This window comes from Mus musculus, chromosome 10 (assembly GCF_000001635.26).
Source record: "Mus musculus strain C57BL/6J chromosome 10, GRCm38.p6 C57BL/6J".
Classification (NCBI taxonomy): Eukaryota; Metazoa; Chordata; class Mammalia; order Rodentia; family Muridae; genus Mus; species Mus musculus.
The window spans coordinates 90,018,380-90,035,600 of record NC_000076.6 but is presented as its reverse complement, the minus strand read 5'-3'; the positions used below and the strand labels follow the sequence as shown (position 1 = coordinate 90,035,600).

Genomic DNA, 17,221 nt, shown 5'->3' with positions numbered 1-17,221 from the left:
GCAATTTAAACATACATGCTTTATAATGCAAATTTCAGAACTATAGTATCACAGTACAAAATGAAGAAATGAATGATACAAAACATATATATCAGAACTGTAATTGAAAGACCAGTGAAGACTAGCTAGCCAGTTATTTGATACACACTGAACTGAGGCCTAAAAGCATTACTAATAACACATATTAAAAATAATTAGCAGGTTAGACACTTTTCCTACTTTTTCCAAAGCATATCCATGGAATGATACTGAAGAGTTTTACTAGAAAGTGGTTGATAAACAAGTTCATCAGATAGGATGCTTAGAAATACCTAGCTGAACCCTATTTTCTTTATACTAATGATGACAATTACTGTTGGGTTCCTTTAAATTATCTTCACTTTCAATGTTGAGAATAGAAACGAACAGGCATGCTTTCCCAGGCCATTGTGTGTAAATCAAAAATGTTCAGTAAATAGATTTTCTGAAAATTTAGAAAGTCTACAAGTCCTAACTTGCTTTCAGGCACTTGAGAAGTGACATTGTAACAAAACAAGAAACGAGTGTAACTCAGAGTGGGCCCCGAGACAGTAAATGTCAGGCAGGCCTCATAGAATTTACCTTCGCCAGGAACCTGAACTCTAAATGAAAAAGGATCATCATTATTGGTAGTCTGAGCTGATTTAAATTTGCCTTGGAATCTGATCATCCCGATACAAGAAGAATTCATAATAAGTTTCCCTTTTGAAGGAGACCTGTGAACTGGGCACAGTGATTTGCATCAGCAATCCCAGTTTGCCAGAGGCACGGAAGGGGTCATGAGATTGAGGCAAGGTAGGGAGGTACAGGCAAGAACCCATCTTCAGAAAGAAAATAGTGACAGACAAGCAGGCATACAGATATGTGCATTCTATAGAAAAGCAACTTAATAATAAAAACATTCTGTCAAAACAAAACACTCTAAGCTAGATGGGATATGATAATACAATATAAAAGCAACAGATAAAAACAAATGTGATTGAGTAATCCAATGCTGAGAATATAAACAATGGGAGATCAAATTTATAACATTTTATGAAATTCAGATGATTCTTTTAATGTCCTGATGAGGTTAGATTTATATAAGTTTTGAGAGAAAAACTGTAAGGGTAATAAATAATGCAAAAAAAATTTTTTTTGAAGTTAGAGTTTTATGGCCACCAAAGTAATGATCAAGTGTAAGTACGGCCTCTGTGTTTGAAATTTAAATAAATATCACGTGGGAAGAAACAAGTGTGTGTGTGTGTGTGTGTGTGTGTGTGTGTGTGTGTGTGTGTGTGTGAATGTGTGAGTGTGTGTGTGTGTATGTGTGTGTGTGTGTGTGTGTATGTGTGTGTGTGTGTGTATGTGTGTGTGTGTGTATGTGTGTGTGTGTGTGTATGTGTGAATGTGTGTGTGTGTGTATGTGTGTGTGTGTATGTGTGAATGTGTGTGTGTGTGTATGTATTCTCATGTAGCTCAGGCTGCCCTTGAACTCACAAAGTAGCCAAGGATGAACTTGAACTCCTAATCCAGCCTGTGCTTCCCAAATGCTGGGATACAAGCATGATCTGAAGACCACATCCCACTCAAAACTCTAAAGTGAAATAAAAAGAGCCAAGCCCAGGAACGCACTTGCACCATTCCTGCAAAGGAAAAACAGAAAGGGAGTGGGGGAGACAGAAAAGGGCACATCTCTCTTATGGTAGCAAAAGACAGAACATCTGTGACACCAAGAAAATGCATCACATGTTAGCGCTAAACCTTAGCTTACCTAGCCAAAATACAGACAGGAAGTGCTGGTTGTAATTATATGTTCTCTCATGCCCCACTGCATAAACTAGCATACTAATTAAAACGTTAATCCCATAAGATCAAACAGGTTAGAGCTGAGAAAGGTGATTCTATATGACAGAAAACATCAGGTAAGTACCCATGTCCTCTAGTGACAAGATAGTGGCAAGAGTCCCCTCCTGTGTCGAGCTGGCATAGGCAAAGGTCACGAGAAGGTAAGCAGTGGTGTTTTATGCTGTTCTTTCCCTAAAACTACACAGGATTAGCATGGTTCCTGCTTCCATCACTCCTGTGCGATACTGTTTACTCCTCCTTTGAACTGACACTCTGATCTCACTCATGCTCAATGATGCTCCTACCAAGCTGAATTTATCAGTACCATTCGGTGCCTCCTCGCTAAATTGCCTACAACCAGAAGGCTGGAGAGATGAGAAAAGAATCAGCAGATGATACAGTTAATGTCATCACATGTAACCAAATCTGTAAAACATCCCGTCCGGATAAGTGGCACTTACTTATGTCCATTTAAGGCTGCGTGGTGTAAAGCGGTGTAACCCGAACTGTCTGTGCAATTCACATTGGGGCCTCGCCAGATGCTGCGGACAAAACACAAGCACAGAGTTAACAGTCACGGAGTCACGCTTTCGGAAGCAAGAACCACAATAGTCACGCAGCAGGCTGCGTGTGGCATACAAGCACTGCAGTTCTGTATGAAATGAATGGCATCCCTCATCTATACCCCAAAGAATAACTTCATTTATTTGATGTAGAGAAATTAAACAGCAAGTGTCAGCATCTTCAGAAAATATATTACTGGATATATGTGCACTGCCATGCACTGAGTTTGGGCCCAAGATTTCCCTCTAACTCACTATTATTGCTTAAGTATTAACACTCAAGTACTCGGTACTAAGGACCTGTGGCATTTGCCTCCGCTCTATTGATGCACTCACCCTGCCCAGAAGAGATTTGTGTGCACTACGACACACGTTCACATGATGGGAAGACTTAAACTCTTCTTGTCTATCACTGCCAAGAAAGTGCATATAAAACCACCAGACGATCCTGACAGTTATGCCCTTACCACTGACTTTACTATACAATATATTCTGGAGCTAACATGTAACTATGTAAAGGACTCATTTTATACTTGATCACTGCAATTAAAGAAATTACTTTTAGCCTTTGGAGACAATAAAGCAGTGAAAGGCACTTGCCTAAGATCAAGACAGAGTGACTTTATCTAACGTTCATGCTGATAGTGAAATTAGAAAAGATACTAGCTAATGACAAATTCATAGTCATGAATTATTTATAATGCATTAACTCTAGGTCACACATTAAGATAAGCAATGAAAACACAAAATCATGATCGACAATCTTTCCTTATAAAGCACACTCTGACTGGGGAGGCTGGCTCGTGGCTTTAATCCTAGCACTCGAGAGGCTGAGGTAGGCAGATCTCTGAGATTTGGAGACCAGCATGGTCTATACAGGAGTTCCAGGACAGCCAGCACTACATCTAAGGTCCTGTCTCAAAAGGAGAAAAGAAGGTCTAGTATAGACAATAGATATGGTACACACTCATACACATAGGAAAATACACACATGAATAGATATGCATAAGTGAGTACATACACATACATATATATATGTATATATGTATATATATACATATATATATACATGTATGTACATATTATATACATATATACATACATAAACACATACATACATACAGAGAGATAGATGGAAAGTGAGATTTAATAAAATATACCCTAAATGTAACTAAATAAAATAAATTTAATTAAATGATTAATTTTTATTAATTTAATTAATAAATTTAATTGAATAAAAAACCCTAGATTACTAAGCTGCTTGTACAGCTAAGTACAGACTTGCCTAGCATATGCAAGGTCCTAGGTTTTGACCCTCTATAAAACACACAGAAACAGGAGAGCGAGCTAAGAAGCCTCAATGATCTTCGTAACAGAGAAAGCAGACCTGATCCAAATGAGGTTGCAACACACGTAAACAAAACACAGTAGGGGCCATTTCATAACCATTAAGGGAACAACTTGACAAGAGTACAGAATAATCTTAGGTAGTTTTTAATGCATAGAACAACAGATCTTCATAATACATTAAATAAAACCTAGCTCAACTGCAAAAAATATACATACCTATGTCTGAAAATAGATTAAAACATCTCCCAGTTGATGAAATAAAAATAAAATCAGTATAAAACTAAATAATATTATCAACTAACTTGACCTAACTGGAATTTATGTAACCCTTTATATTATAATAACAGAATAATAAAAGTTTTTTTGCAAATAAACTCAGAATATTATCAAAACACAGTAAATTATGGAACATAAAACAGTCCCATTTTATATGAAAGTATTCAAATCAAGAAAGATATATTCTCTGACTAGAGTGAAATTAAATTAGAAATCTTTCACACAAAAGTATCTGGAACCCCCTAGTGTTAGCAATGAAGTAACATCAAAGTCAAAGAAGATGATAAAAAGGAAATTGCAAAGTAATTTAAGCTTAAAACACAACACACTAAGCTTTACTTACTAAACTGACTTAAACTTTATATACTAAACCTATCCATACACAACTAAAGCATACCTAAAGAACTTGAGTTGCTAAAACACTGATTTAGACAAGAAGAAAGGCCCAAACTGGTAAGCTTGGCTTCTATTTTTAAGAAACAGAAAAACAGAACTAGAGTTCTGTCATTAAAGTCTCACACTCAACTCTTAAAAGGCCATGAGTTTCATTCACAGCACCCGTGTAATCTAAGTCTGTCTCCACAGCTGCCCTGTTCTGCCCTTTAATGACACACATGGCGCACGCACGCACATGCGGGCGCGCACACACACACACACACACACACACACACACACACACGTACACACACATCAGTAAAAGAAATTATAAATCATATAACACATTAGCAAAAACAAAAAACAAATAAGTCATGTAAAATAAGCATAAATCTTGAATACACATTCTCCAAAGGGAATGTAAAATAGACAACGGGTATATGATAAAGCATACAATTTCATTATTAAATTTCATCAGTAATAAATTTCACTAATCAAAAACAGTACGAAATATGAATACAAGCATTAGGAAGACTATTCTCACTCTTTTCATAGCTGTTCCTAAAAAAAACAACAACAACAACAAAAGTGCTTGTAAGGGTTTGGGGAATAGAAAGTGTCTATATACTTCTAGCTAGAATGTAAAATGATATAGTCACCGTGAAAAACACTGTGGAGGTTTTAAAATAAATTAAAAATAGAACTTCATATGGCCCAGCAATCACACTTCTGAGCATGTACCAAAATATTAACATCATGGCAATAAAGATAACCACACTCCTGTGTGCACTGGGAACATTATCCACCAAGAGCTGAGATAGTCAAACAGCCTAAATGCCTGTCAACCAACAGATGACCAAACCAAGTGTGGCACACTCATATAGTTAACGTAGAGGAAGAAATATCCTGAACAGAGGAAGAAAGACCTTGACGCTTGCTACAGCATAGGATGAGCACAGAGAACAGCACCCTAAGTGAAATAGCCAGACACAGGAAGATCAAACATCTAACATGCAGACATTAAAAGAGAAATGGTTTGTATTGGGAGACAGTTTGGGTCCAGCCCATCATGGTGAAGAAGGCACAGGAGGAGTCTGGAGCTGGGGCAGCAGGAACTTGCTCACATCTCAACAGATTAGAAAATGTGAATGGGAATGTCAATGTTTGTCTAATTTTTTTTTTCCATTTTTAACCAGGTCAGGACCCTACCACGTGGGCTGCTGCCACCACATCCAAATGAATCTTCCCTCCTCAGCCAATTCTCCCTGAAAATACACTCATAGATACACCATAGGTCTCTCTGTGAGATGACGCTAAATCTGGTCAGGCTGGCAACAGAGAATAACCATCACAGTAGGTTTGCTTCGGATTATGAGGAGACTTGTAACAGTCCAAGAAACTTGGAATTAGTTCTGCAGTCAATTTGACACTTCTGGCATAACAAGGTCAGCATTTCAAGGTGACAGCTTCTCTAATGGGTTTTGGAAAGTGACCAGAAAGGAAACTGTGTTGACAGTTAATTTTATAATTTATTTATTCATGTGTTTTTATGTATATGAGTGCTCTGTCTGCATGCACTCACTCCTGCAGGCCAGAAGAGGGAATCACATCCCAATATAGATGGTTGTGAGCCACCATGCGGTTGTTGGAAATTGAACTTAGGCCCTCTGGAAGAACAGGGAGTAATCTTAACTGCTGAGCCATCTCTCTAGTCCTCCTTTTTAAAAGATTCATTTGTGTATGTATTTTTATGTATATGAGAACAGTTGACTTTAATAAGAAAAGAATGAAAGAAATATCCTGAACTATTGGGTACATAACGGCAAATTGAGAAAGCTGAAGGAGGAGATTCAAATTCTTATAGCTAAGAGAAAATCTCTGAAAGATGATAACCATGTGGAAAGGAGTTAGCTTGGCACATGGCTGAGGTCCCTACCATGAATGACATGCAGGTGGTGAGATACCTCTCTTAGTAGGGACTTCAAGGGCTGTGATGCCTTTGGGGAATACCTGATTTCAGACAAGCTAAGAACCCCGTGTTATTCAGAACATTCTCACAACGGAGGGAAAACAAATGATAAGATACTATAAATAAACCAATATTTTTTAAATTTTTGAATGTTATTAAAATCTTAAAAGTATTTAGTGGGAAAGGGCATTGATATGTGTTGCTAACATAAGGCGCAGGTCCTATATATTCCATTTACCTCTTGCATCCCACTTCCATATTGTCAACAAAAATATTAATTGTAAAAGAAACCTGAAATTTTTCTAATGAATGTCTCTTCTTCTAAGGAGAATTAATATAGGCAACATATTTTTACAAACAAGGAGATTCAGAATAGAAATTTAGCATATGTGCCAGGAAGCTAAATTCAGCTGCACCTATTGACAGAGCCTGTAGGCACGCATCCACATAGCCTCAGAGCATCTCTACACATTTGAATGCTATAAATAATCCAGGCCCAAAACCTCAAACTGAAAACTTAAAAAGGAAACCTTGATTTTGGAAAGCTCACCCCTTGAGTCAACAGCCCATTCATTCCAACTTTTTAAAAATGTAGCCCTCCGATACTCCGTCATAATACGTGCCTTTAGCAGATGTGCAGAAAAGGATTGGGAATCTTATTACATATGTGTGTGTTTTTAAAACCTAGATTCTTTATCTTATTCTAATAGAGACTAAAATAGCACTTGCAAATATTTTAAGGTCTTCCTGCCAGCATTCTTTACCCAAAAGTCAATGCTTTCCTATAAGGAGATCAAAACTTTCCCAAAGACTCCATTCCCTTGGTTGTAGTCCATGTAACAGTGTAACCAGGTTCCTATGAAATGGGCTTTCTACTGAACTTTCAGATAGATGGCCAGGACACGCATGAAACCATTTCTTTGGATTTTACATGTTGAAGAGGATAATCCTTAAATGTAATCCTGAGGTTTTGGGGCCAATATATACATGTGTAGCCAGTGAGATGTAAGAAATAGCTATCCCTGCAAATTGATCATTGCTATTGTCTTCACAGATCTGTGGAGAAAATCCATTCTGAACAACTTAAGAGTGTCAGCTTTTCCTGGTGCTTCTCTGGAGCTGGGGAAATAGGCCACTAGCAGAGAGAGCCCTATACGCTCTCTGACTATTTCAAGTGATTGATAGCCTAACGTGGACAGAGACTTTCATATTATATAATGCAGGGCAGTTCAATGTTATTATTGGGGCCAGAGGGAAAGAAAAATCAAAGGTTACATTGATGTGATTTTCTTCCAACAGCCAATAGGAGACATGCCGTCACCCTCTGTGACAGCATTTCCAGACAGGATTAACCTAAGGGAGTAAGAGCCACCCTCAAAATGGGCAACCCAGAAGTAGAAATCCCAAGGGAAAGGAGGATGTGCACACCTCCTTACTTCTTCTTGAGCGGTGTCTCTAACACTATTGCTGCCGATACATCCTCCACTGCTGTCAGACTCCAGCTTCTCGAGCTTTCTGATGTGGACTCAATACTAGTAACTCTCTAGCAAACTTCCAGAATTCCAGGATTAGATTGAAACTACTGGGTCATTCATTTTCGTGGACTGAAAAGCTATCAGATTGTTTGCTCCTCCAGCCTACAGAAAGCCACTCTTGAACACTCCAGCCCTTATAGGATAAGACAATCTAATAAATTCCTCTTTACAGTATATATTATACAGATGTATTTGATATTTACATACATTTTATAGGCATTATTATTATTATTATTTTCTCTTCTTATTTGATTTTGTTTTTGTTGATCAGGTCTTACTATGTAGCTCTGTCTGTACTGGAACACACCATGTGGACCAGGCCAGCCTCAAACTCACATAGATTTGCCTGCCTCTGCCTCCTGAGTACTGGGATTAAAGGCGTGTGCCACTATGATCTGATCGGTATAACACAGCTTCTTAAATGATGGGGCATAACCTCGTGTGGAAGCACACAACTGAACAAAGGCAGATGGGGAAAATGCAATGTAAGAGGTTTCTGAATGTGCAGCAACCAAAAATTAATTCAAAACCAACACACTCTCAAGCCACTCATGACAACATGTGCTCTCACGCCACACATGACAACACATGCCCTCATACCACACATGATAACTCGTGCCCTCATACCACACATGATAACACGTGCTCTCACACCACACACCACACATGACAACACATGCCCTCACACCACATATGACAACACATGCCCTCACATCACACAGGACAACACACGCTCTCAACACATAACAACATGTACTCTCATACCACACATGACAACTGGTGTTCTCAGGCCACACATGACAACGTGTGTTCTCAGGCCACACATGACAACGTGTGTTCTCAGGCCACACATGACAGCAAGTGCTGTCTGAAATACTTTGGTTCAGACTCATGGTCTGAGATGCAGTGTTTTAACTGAACATATGAAGTTTTCTGCTATTATAGAAACAGGATGGTTTAATTACAGAAAACAAAAACTTATGAATTTCCCTACATTCATTCCTCAGCACAGAAGCACTGGACTAGTAAATATCTGAACTGTATTGTGTTGAAATGTCTGATTTTTGGAATTTAGGTAGCTGGCTAATTTCATTTTAAAAATTCATTAATTCATTTTCACTTGGAACTAGGAGAGAATTTCCAAGTATTTCTGAAATGGCCCTAAACGTACTCTCATTCTGCACTATGCATTTCTGTGAGGTGGCAACAACACACTGATGATTATAAAATCAAAATATCAATCGACTCCAAAAACACTGAAGAGGTTCATATTATGCAGTACCAAATATTGAGCCTAATTTTAATCCTTTACATAAAATAAAACCACATCCTTCCCATTAGTATGAAATTTGCTTTAGATCTTGATAAATAATAAAATTATATGTAGAGATTACATATACATATATATGTGAACAATTATATTCAGATAAATTTCCTTACGATGTGATATCAGTAAGTGCGTAATTTGTACACCTATTCTATATACTTTGGGTCACATAAGTATTCTCAGGCATAAAGAGGAAGCAAACAGAAGTGACTCAAGAAGCTCTGTGGACAGAATTAGACTGATACAGCAGACATGAAATTTTTGCCAAAAGTGACTTAAAATATTGGATTTTTAAAAAATAAAATATCTATTTGACTGAGTCCCAATTTCTTAAGGTGTTTTTATATCTCTTTTTAAGAAGATATGATAACTGCTCTGGCGTACAGTCATATTTTAGACTGTAAACACAATTACACAAAAGCTAACACTTTAGGGAGCATAATGGAAAAATTATATTACCAAACATTTTAAATGAATAATATGTACATTGACTTTTTCATTGTAATCGCATAGCAAAGTACATAATAGGTTGGCTGTGAGCAGAAACGGCTCAAGTAGCAATCACATCATCCATGCTTGTTCTTCACTGTATAAAATAAGGTTCCACAGAGAACATTTCAGAATGTGAACGTCTGTAACCAGTCCGAGCATTAGACAGAGCCCTCATGAAAACCACACTAGACATGATAACGTGCTTTCAACTTTGTCACTGGTGGTAAAAATATAAAACAATGCTCCCAGCCCACACCCCCCCCCCCCCCCCGCCCTCCAAAGTTGACAGGATGCTTGAAAACAAACTGACAGACAGGAGAGATTAACCTACCATGATCACACACCATGGATTCAATGGCGATTGTTCCTTCTACCCTTGTGTTTGCTATCTAGATAGTAAGTCAGAGGTACTGTCAAACGCACAATAATGATGTTTCATACATCCACATTCTAATCCTCGGAGTCGATGAAGATGACATGTCACACGGCAAAGAAGAATTAAGGCCAGTGTCAGAATTAAACTGCTGATCATCTGAATTTAACCAGGCTTATCCAGAGGCATCCAACACAATCAGAGATGTCCTTAAATAGAAAGGATGACAGGAGACATAGAGCCATAGAGACTACAGCAAGAGAGACCTCACTGGTCACTGGGTGGTAAAAATAAAACACAAAGCACCCAGGAATGTGACCAGCCTCTTGACCTGCAGTTCTCAACATATGGATCACCACCACCATAGGGTTCACATACCAGATATCCTGCATATCAGATATTTACATTACGAGTCATAACTAGGAAAATTACAGTTATGCAGTAGCAATGAAATACTTTTATAGGTGTGGGGGTCACCACAACATGAGGAAGTGTCCCAAAGTGTCACAGCATTGGGATGGTTGAGAACGACTGTTATAGAATCTGGGAAGGGAAAGAAAATATATTTCCCTAGAGCCTCTCAAAGATAACGCAACCCTTCTGACTCTGTGGTTTTTAGCCCACTGATATCTGTTAACCTCTGTGACTATAACACAATAGACTGGCAAGGCTTAAGCCACTAAATGTGATAATTTATTATTACATCAGCAACAGGAAACTAATAGAGGTATATATAATAACCACCCTAAAACACAAGATGCTCAGACACATCTAAATATTTAGGAAACTGAGGCAGCAAGAGGAAAAGAACATGAACAACACATGGATTGGGAGGGGGCATTCTGCATGTTATGAAGCATGTGAAGTACTCACAGAGGCATCAGTCTTTAACTTCTATCTTGTAGGAGGCACAGCAGCCTCTACATAAATGTAATGCCAGGGCCCACAGCGGCAAAGTCACCTTCTACAGGAGGACCTAATTGAGGACTGCCTAAGAGACCAAGGATTGCTGACACAGACAATGCCAGCCAATCAGGAACTGCTGCTTAGAAGAGATGCTTTCTTGGGACCAATGGGACACGGGTGAGCGTATTAAAGGAGCTTGCAGCAGCTTTCAGAGGTGCTTGCTGTGACATTTCTCACCTGATTCCACACCACCTTACCTGCAACCCCCAAAGGCAGGTAGGGCGGGGCATCAGGTAGATCAGGGCACAGGCAGCACTATAATTCTGAGTTTTTGAATGAGGAAGTAAAGCATATCTTTTCCAGGATCACAGTGTAGTTAGCACTGACTGCCAGATTGAGGACCAAGCTGCCTGTTCCCAGAGACCACTCCGGGTTCACTGTCTTAAAGTACCTTTCTATTATTTTGAAATAATTGAGACTTTCTATGCTTTAGAGCCAACTGTATTTCTTCTGTGAGTGCCTCATTTTTCCATTGTGTTTTCTAATATTTTATTACGCTTCAGGACTTGAAGGAGCTATTTTATTATTATTTTTTTTTTTTACAAAATGAATAGTTATTGACTGTTTCTATGTTCTAACTATTTCCATCAGCTCAGCTGAGTTCACCCTGTCACTTGCCTTACCATAGATATTTACGGAATCAAATCTACATAGTTTCTCACCTTGACACCACAACAAAGGAAAGCATCCTTTAAAAAAAAAAAATTTAGATTGTAAAATTACCTCTTAATGACTACTCTGTAGAAGTTAGCTCTTGCTCAGTGTGATTTAATGGACTAACTTCCTCCTTCTTTCCTTACATCAGTCTTTAAAATAACTTTAAATTTTCTTGAACATACTTTTATACTTAATACTAGTGCATGTTATAATCCAATACATTCTTTTTAAAATATTAACTCTTCACAAGAAAGCTGCAAATGCAACTATAGTTATTCCACTTTATGAATTACATAAACAAGGTCCAGAAACATGAAATGACTTGGTCTGGGTTGCATTGCCCCACACTAAGTGAGGCGGGGCTTCAAAGCAACAACAGTCTTCTTCCATTGCCTAATGTCTCACTACAGTGGTTCTCATCCTTCCTAACGCCACAACACTTTATCACAGTTCCTCAACCATAAAATTATTTCATTGCTATTTCACAACTATAATTTTGCTTCTGATAAGAATTGTAATTTAAACACCTGATATGCAGGCTATCTGATATGTGACTGTACTGAAAATTTTTGGTTTCTTTGAAAACCACAGACATAATATGGGAATCTGTGTTAATCTTAGGTGTGGGATATGGGGCTGCTTCAAATTGTCCACAGCAGCTGACTATGATTTGCCTCATGCTCTAGCAGGGCTGTGATTTTGCCAGCTGCAGATAGTTTGTGTGACATTGGGAATTCTGCGGACTTTCCAAAGGGTATATAAATGGGAGGATCTTGAGAGGCAGAGTTGTTGTTGTTGTTGTTGTTGTTGTTGTTGTTGTTGTGATTGGAGGTTATTGTTTGTTGGTCAGTTGCTGTTGATCTGTTTGTTAAGTAGTCATGTGCAAAAAAAGAAACAACAAGAAGAAATTAGATAATCTGATGGTGAAGATGAAACTTAACCCAAGGAACTCGATACTCATAATAAGCAGGAAGTAGTCTCCCTTTTTCTCTTTCCTATCTAGAGTTAAGGAGTTAAAGGGGTGGAAGAAGAGGTTGGAGAAGGGTGGAAAATTAAAGAACCCACAAAGTAGCCAAAGTCTGGCTACATGAGGTCCCTGTGAATGGGTCTTGACCCCAAAGGAGTTCTCACTCACAAGTTGCGGACCACTGCTGCATTGGGTGTGTCCATTGGTTGCATGGTTAATTGGCTGGCTGGCTGACTTGCTAGCTGGTTTATTCCTTCTTCTTGTGGTATTTGGAATCAAGGTCTTAAGGATGCTAAGCAAGTGCTCTACCACTGAGCCATATTCTCAACATTGCCTGGTCATTTAAATTGCAAGGAACTGACATTTGGTTGGTTGGTTGCAAGTCTGGGGGCTGAGCAGTTAAAACATGGGGCTTAAGTATGAAGAGCTAAAGTTCAGATACCCAGAACCCAAGTAGATAGAGGATGGACTTGGCAGTATATCTGTAATATCTGTAATATCCGCATCCTTGGACAGCAGAGATGGGGCCTCCCTAACGCAAGCCTAAGGCACAGGGGTGAGCTTTGAGTTTAACTGAGGAACCCTACCCCAAGGAATACGGTGTAAGATTGATACAGGATGATTCTTTCATGAACCTTGGGCTCCATCCCACACCGCATATATGTGAGCATACACATGCAAAATATGCGTATGTATATATGCATAAGTACACACAAGGTGAAAAATGGAGAAGAAAGATAAATAAGAAGCAAGGACATCAGCTAGGAGAGTAGAGTCAATTATGAAAGAGATACTGAGAACTCAGAAGTGTGTTGGTGAGGGAAGGCTTGCATATGAATCTAGACACACTACGAGGTAGAAGGGTTACATCATTATTCAATTTATACCACAGAGTAAAGGGAACAAGCCGTATTTCTACTCTCTACAGCCAGAAAGCCACGTAACAATCTGAGTATGTCCCAGAGGAGTTTCTCTTGGGTTTTCTGGCTAGAACAACTACCCCCCTTTCCTTATAATACTCATTCCATTGGTTTTTCTTATTTAACTGTTCTGGCTTGAATATATAAAGTAAGAAAGGGATGATTCTGTCCTGTTAATGAATGGAGTGGTACTCCTGATAGTGTTTCAGCAGCAGCTCATCAATGGCTCTTAGAACATTAAGAACCCCCAGTAAAGGATGAAAAGGCAGATTAGCGCAAGGCATAAAAGCATACATTCAAACTGCTAACATTAAATGCTGATTCTACCTGCCTTACCAGACAACATTTTCCTATACAAATAATTTGCATTGTCCTAGGAATTGGCCACTTCAGTTTTCCTAATCTATGTTACAACTGTTTATATTTTTACAATAATCGCTATTTTCTACACTTACAGTTCTACTCTATTGTAATGTCTGATGCTCTATATCTGTGTTAGCGTATGTGAGTCTATTTTACTGACCTATTCAGAGATTTGGCTTGCTTTATTTTTACCAAATATATGTGAGGCGTGATCTTTATTCATTTGAGTATTTACTTCTTAATTTATTTTCTATTCTAAACTGAAAGGTTTCAATGAGCCAACTATTATGGTTTTTTTTCTTTCCATAGTTCTTTTAGTTTAATACTTAATTCATTTTATTCTTTATTGTCTATAAGTAAAAGAATTACAAGCACTGATATTTATGTGATTTTTGTCCATATCACTTAGGCCTTGACAAGTCATAATATTATTTCCATTACTGTATGTAAGTCTCATGACGGGGATGAAGAAATGCTAAAGAGAAAGATGTTTTTTGCACTCTTGCTATAGTGGACAATAGAGCCTAAGAAACTAAAATTTCAGTTGAAAAACCACAGCTCTCATCTTACAGCAATTAGAAACAGTTTATTCGGAAGTGACCAAGGCCTGAGCACACAGATTTGGGTTACCCCAAATTCCATATTCCAACATGGAAACTGTTTTAAGAATTTTGCATAGGCTTACAGGATGGAGAGTGACGACTCTCTGATGATTTATGAAAATCAAGACAAGTTTAAACTGCACTGGTGGGCATGAGATGAGGGGTTACCTACTCTATAGGCTTAAGGTGCTGTCTGATGGCATTCTTAGCTTTAGATTGGTGGGAGCTAGTGCTCCCTTAAGTCAATATATTCTAAAAAGGTTTTTAATCTATTGTTATGAGATGTCAGTTCCAATACAGAGTGGAAGAAGGAAAGGTTGTTCTGGAAGGTTAAAACTAGCTGGAGATGAGACAATTAGCCTCTGAACAGGCAAGATTCCAGTCTCTCCACAGTACTGAAACTCCAATCAATCTCCGTGGATACAGATTCCTTCCAGAAGTTTTGTGTCCAAAGCCGTACGCTGCCTCTTCTCCGGAGTTTTTGTTCTGGGTGTGAAGAGCAGATCAGGAGCACAGGTAAACAAGGATGTGTCAGTGATGGGCAGGACCACACAGTGACTAGGACTAAAGTCAAGCTTATCTCTTGTGCTCTATTTAAACTAAATCTTCATGTCTGGACGCAGAAGATGAACTTGAGGAGAGTCACTGTGACAGTCATCATTAAAGGTTCACTGGGGAAAACTTCTGGACAAGAGGATAAAGTCTCTGGCCTTGAAGGAAACTTAACATTTCAGTTGAGTGCATTGTTAGCCAAGGAACCAACCCTGAGAAGGAGGGATCGATTTAATCCATGCAAATGAGATGGGTAGAATAATTGTCTCTTAAGGATATAATGCACTTCTGATTCACAAAGTTCCCACCTGCTAGTACAGTCGTTTTCTGACAGTGCAACAGGGTCACAGCTGAGGTGTGCCCAGCCCACTTTTCTGAATTTCTTAGAGAAGCACTTCTTTTCTTCTAACTCTGTGCCAAGCTCACTTTCCCTCACACTTCCTTTCTTACTTGGCCATCTCCCTGACATACAGCTGTTTTCCCCATGCAGCTGGCCCCCTTGCCAGCATAACTCAAAAGAGCAACATTGTAGCATCTTTTTTCTTTTCGTTCCCCTTCTCATCCTCTTCTCTTCCTCTAAGCAATGGCCAAAGCATAGAACTTGAAGGCTTTGGATTTGCTCTTCTTTTAAACTCTAACAAAAATTATGCTTAAGCTTCTGTTTGAGTCTGTTCTTAAATTATTTTACTAATGAGAAACTAATAACCCCCAATTTCCCCAAGAATGAAAAAATAAATAAAAAAAGGAAACACCTTTGGTTCTGGGTTTTGTCACCAGATAAAGTTTAAAAAAGAAATAAAAAAGGAAAGGAAATAAACATGACTGCTCCTAGGTATGGTGGAGGAAAAAGTTTATAATAGATAAAAGGGAGAGCATACAGAGGCAGGGACATACGGGAGAATCCAGAGCAGACATGACCAGACTGAGCTGTGCCACGAGTTGGTGGGAGGTATCCAAAATGGCTGGATTGTATAGGGAAGCTCAGCGGGAGGAAGAGCAGCTGGAGAGTTCAGGGTAGCAGGTGAGGTGTGCTAGCCAGAAGGACCCTGTAACATAGGAACTATGGGATGCTGGGAGAACATGGTGGTCAATGCCCACTTTGATATGTTAAATAGGCATCTCAGCCATTTGTCCCGGATTTGAAACTTAACACCCCAGTATCAACTGATTTCTTTATCTGTTCTTCTTTCCAATGTAGCCATATTGGGAGTTGGGGGGTGGGGGTAGGGTGGGATGGGGTGGGGGAGTCCTGCTTTTTGCTAATACTTGTTAATTTGCATACTGAGGATGGGTGGCAGAGCTATACTGGGATGAGAACTAAACACTTCCCTGGCTTTGATCCTAATAGCTCAGGCAACACAGGGATTTTAAAACCACTCAGTGGGTTTTCTTTTCAAAGAAAATCAAGGAGGGAAAGAGAGCAGTGTCTAAGCTGTATTAACGAATGTTTTGATATTCTCTTTAGTTAGGCTACCCCACAACTTCTGAAGTTGAGACTGAGTAGAAATGTAGGGAGAGAAATAAAGAAACAGACTAAAGGGACAAATTGTTCTTGGTTAGAAAGTGTGGGTTCCAAAAAATGTATGCAGTTATTTTATATATATATATATATATATATATACATATATATATACATACACACATATATATACATATATATATGTATGTATATGTATGTATATATGTATGTATGTATATGTGTGTGTATATATATATGTATATATATATATATGTATATATATATATATATGTATATATATCTTATTGCCCAGTCCCAAGGGAGGCTGAATTGAGGCAGCAAATGGAAGAGGAGATTGAGAGCCACAGGCTAACCATCAATCAGTACAGCAGGGGGCAAACAAGCAAGGGAAGCAAATAGCCCGAGGCTACCTGCTGGGTTGGCAGCATCTATCAGTGGGAAGTTATTGACAAATCTGCTTCCGAGCAGGGACAAGGAGAAAGGGGTCAGTATCCCTGCCCTAGGCAGTCTGTTGAAGAAGATGTCCTTTTCCCCTCTGGACCTTCTTCCCACAGAGAGGCAGGGAGGAGGGCAGGGGCAGGAATGACAGGAGCGTGCAGGGGGAGACAG

General features: G+C 38.8%; 1 protein-coding gene across 32 annotated transcripts in view; it reads right to left on the bottom strand.

Moving 5' to 3' along the window:
• Anks1b (ankyrin repeat and sterile alpha motif domain containing 1B) overlaps positions 1-17,221 on the bottom strand; it is a 1,100,386-nt gene that overhangs the window by 937,700 nt on the left and 145,465 nt on the right. For all 32 annotated transcript variants that reach the window (XM_030245360.1, XM_006514305.4, XM_006514301.3 and 29 more), the window contains exon 2: positions 2,307-2,387. In XM_030245360.1, the coding sequence (XP_030101220.1) occupies positions 2,307-2,387 (81 nt within the window). The remainder of the gene's footprint in view (positions 1-2,306; positions 2,388-17,221) is intronic.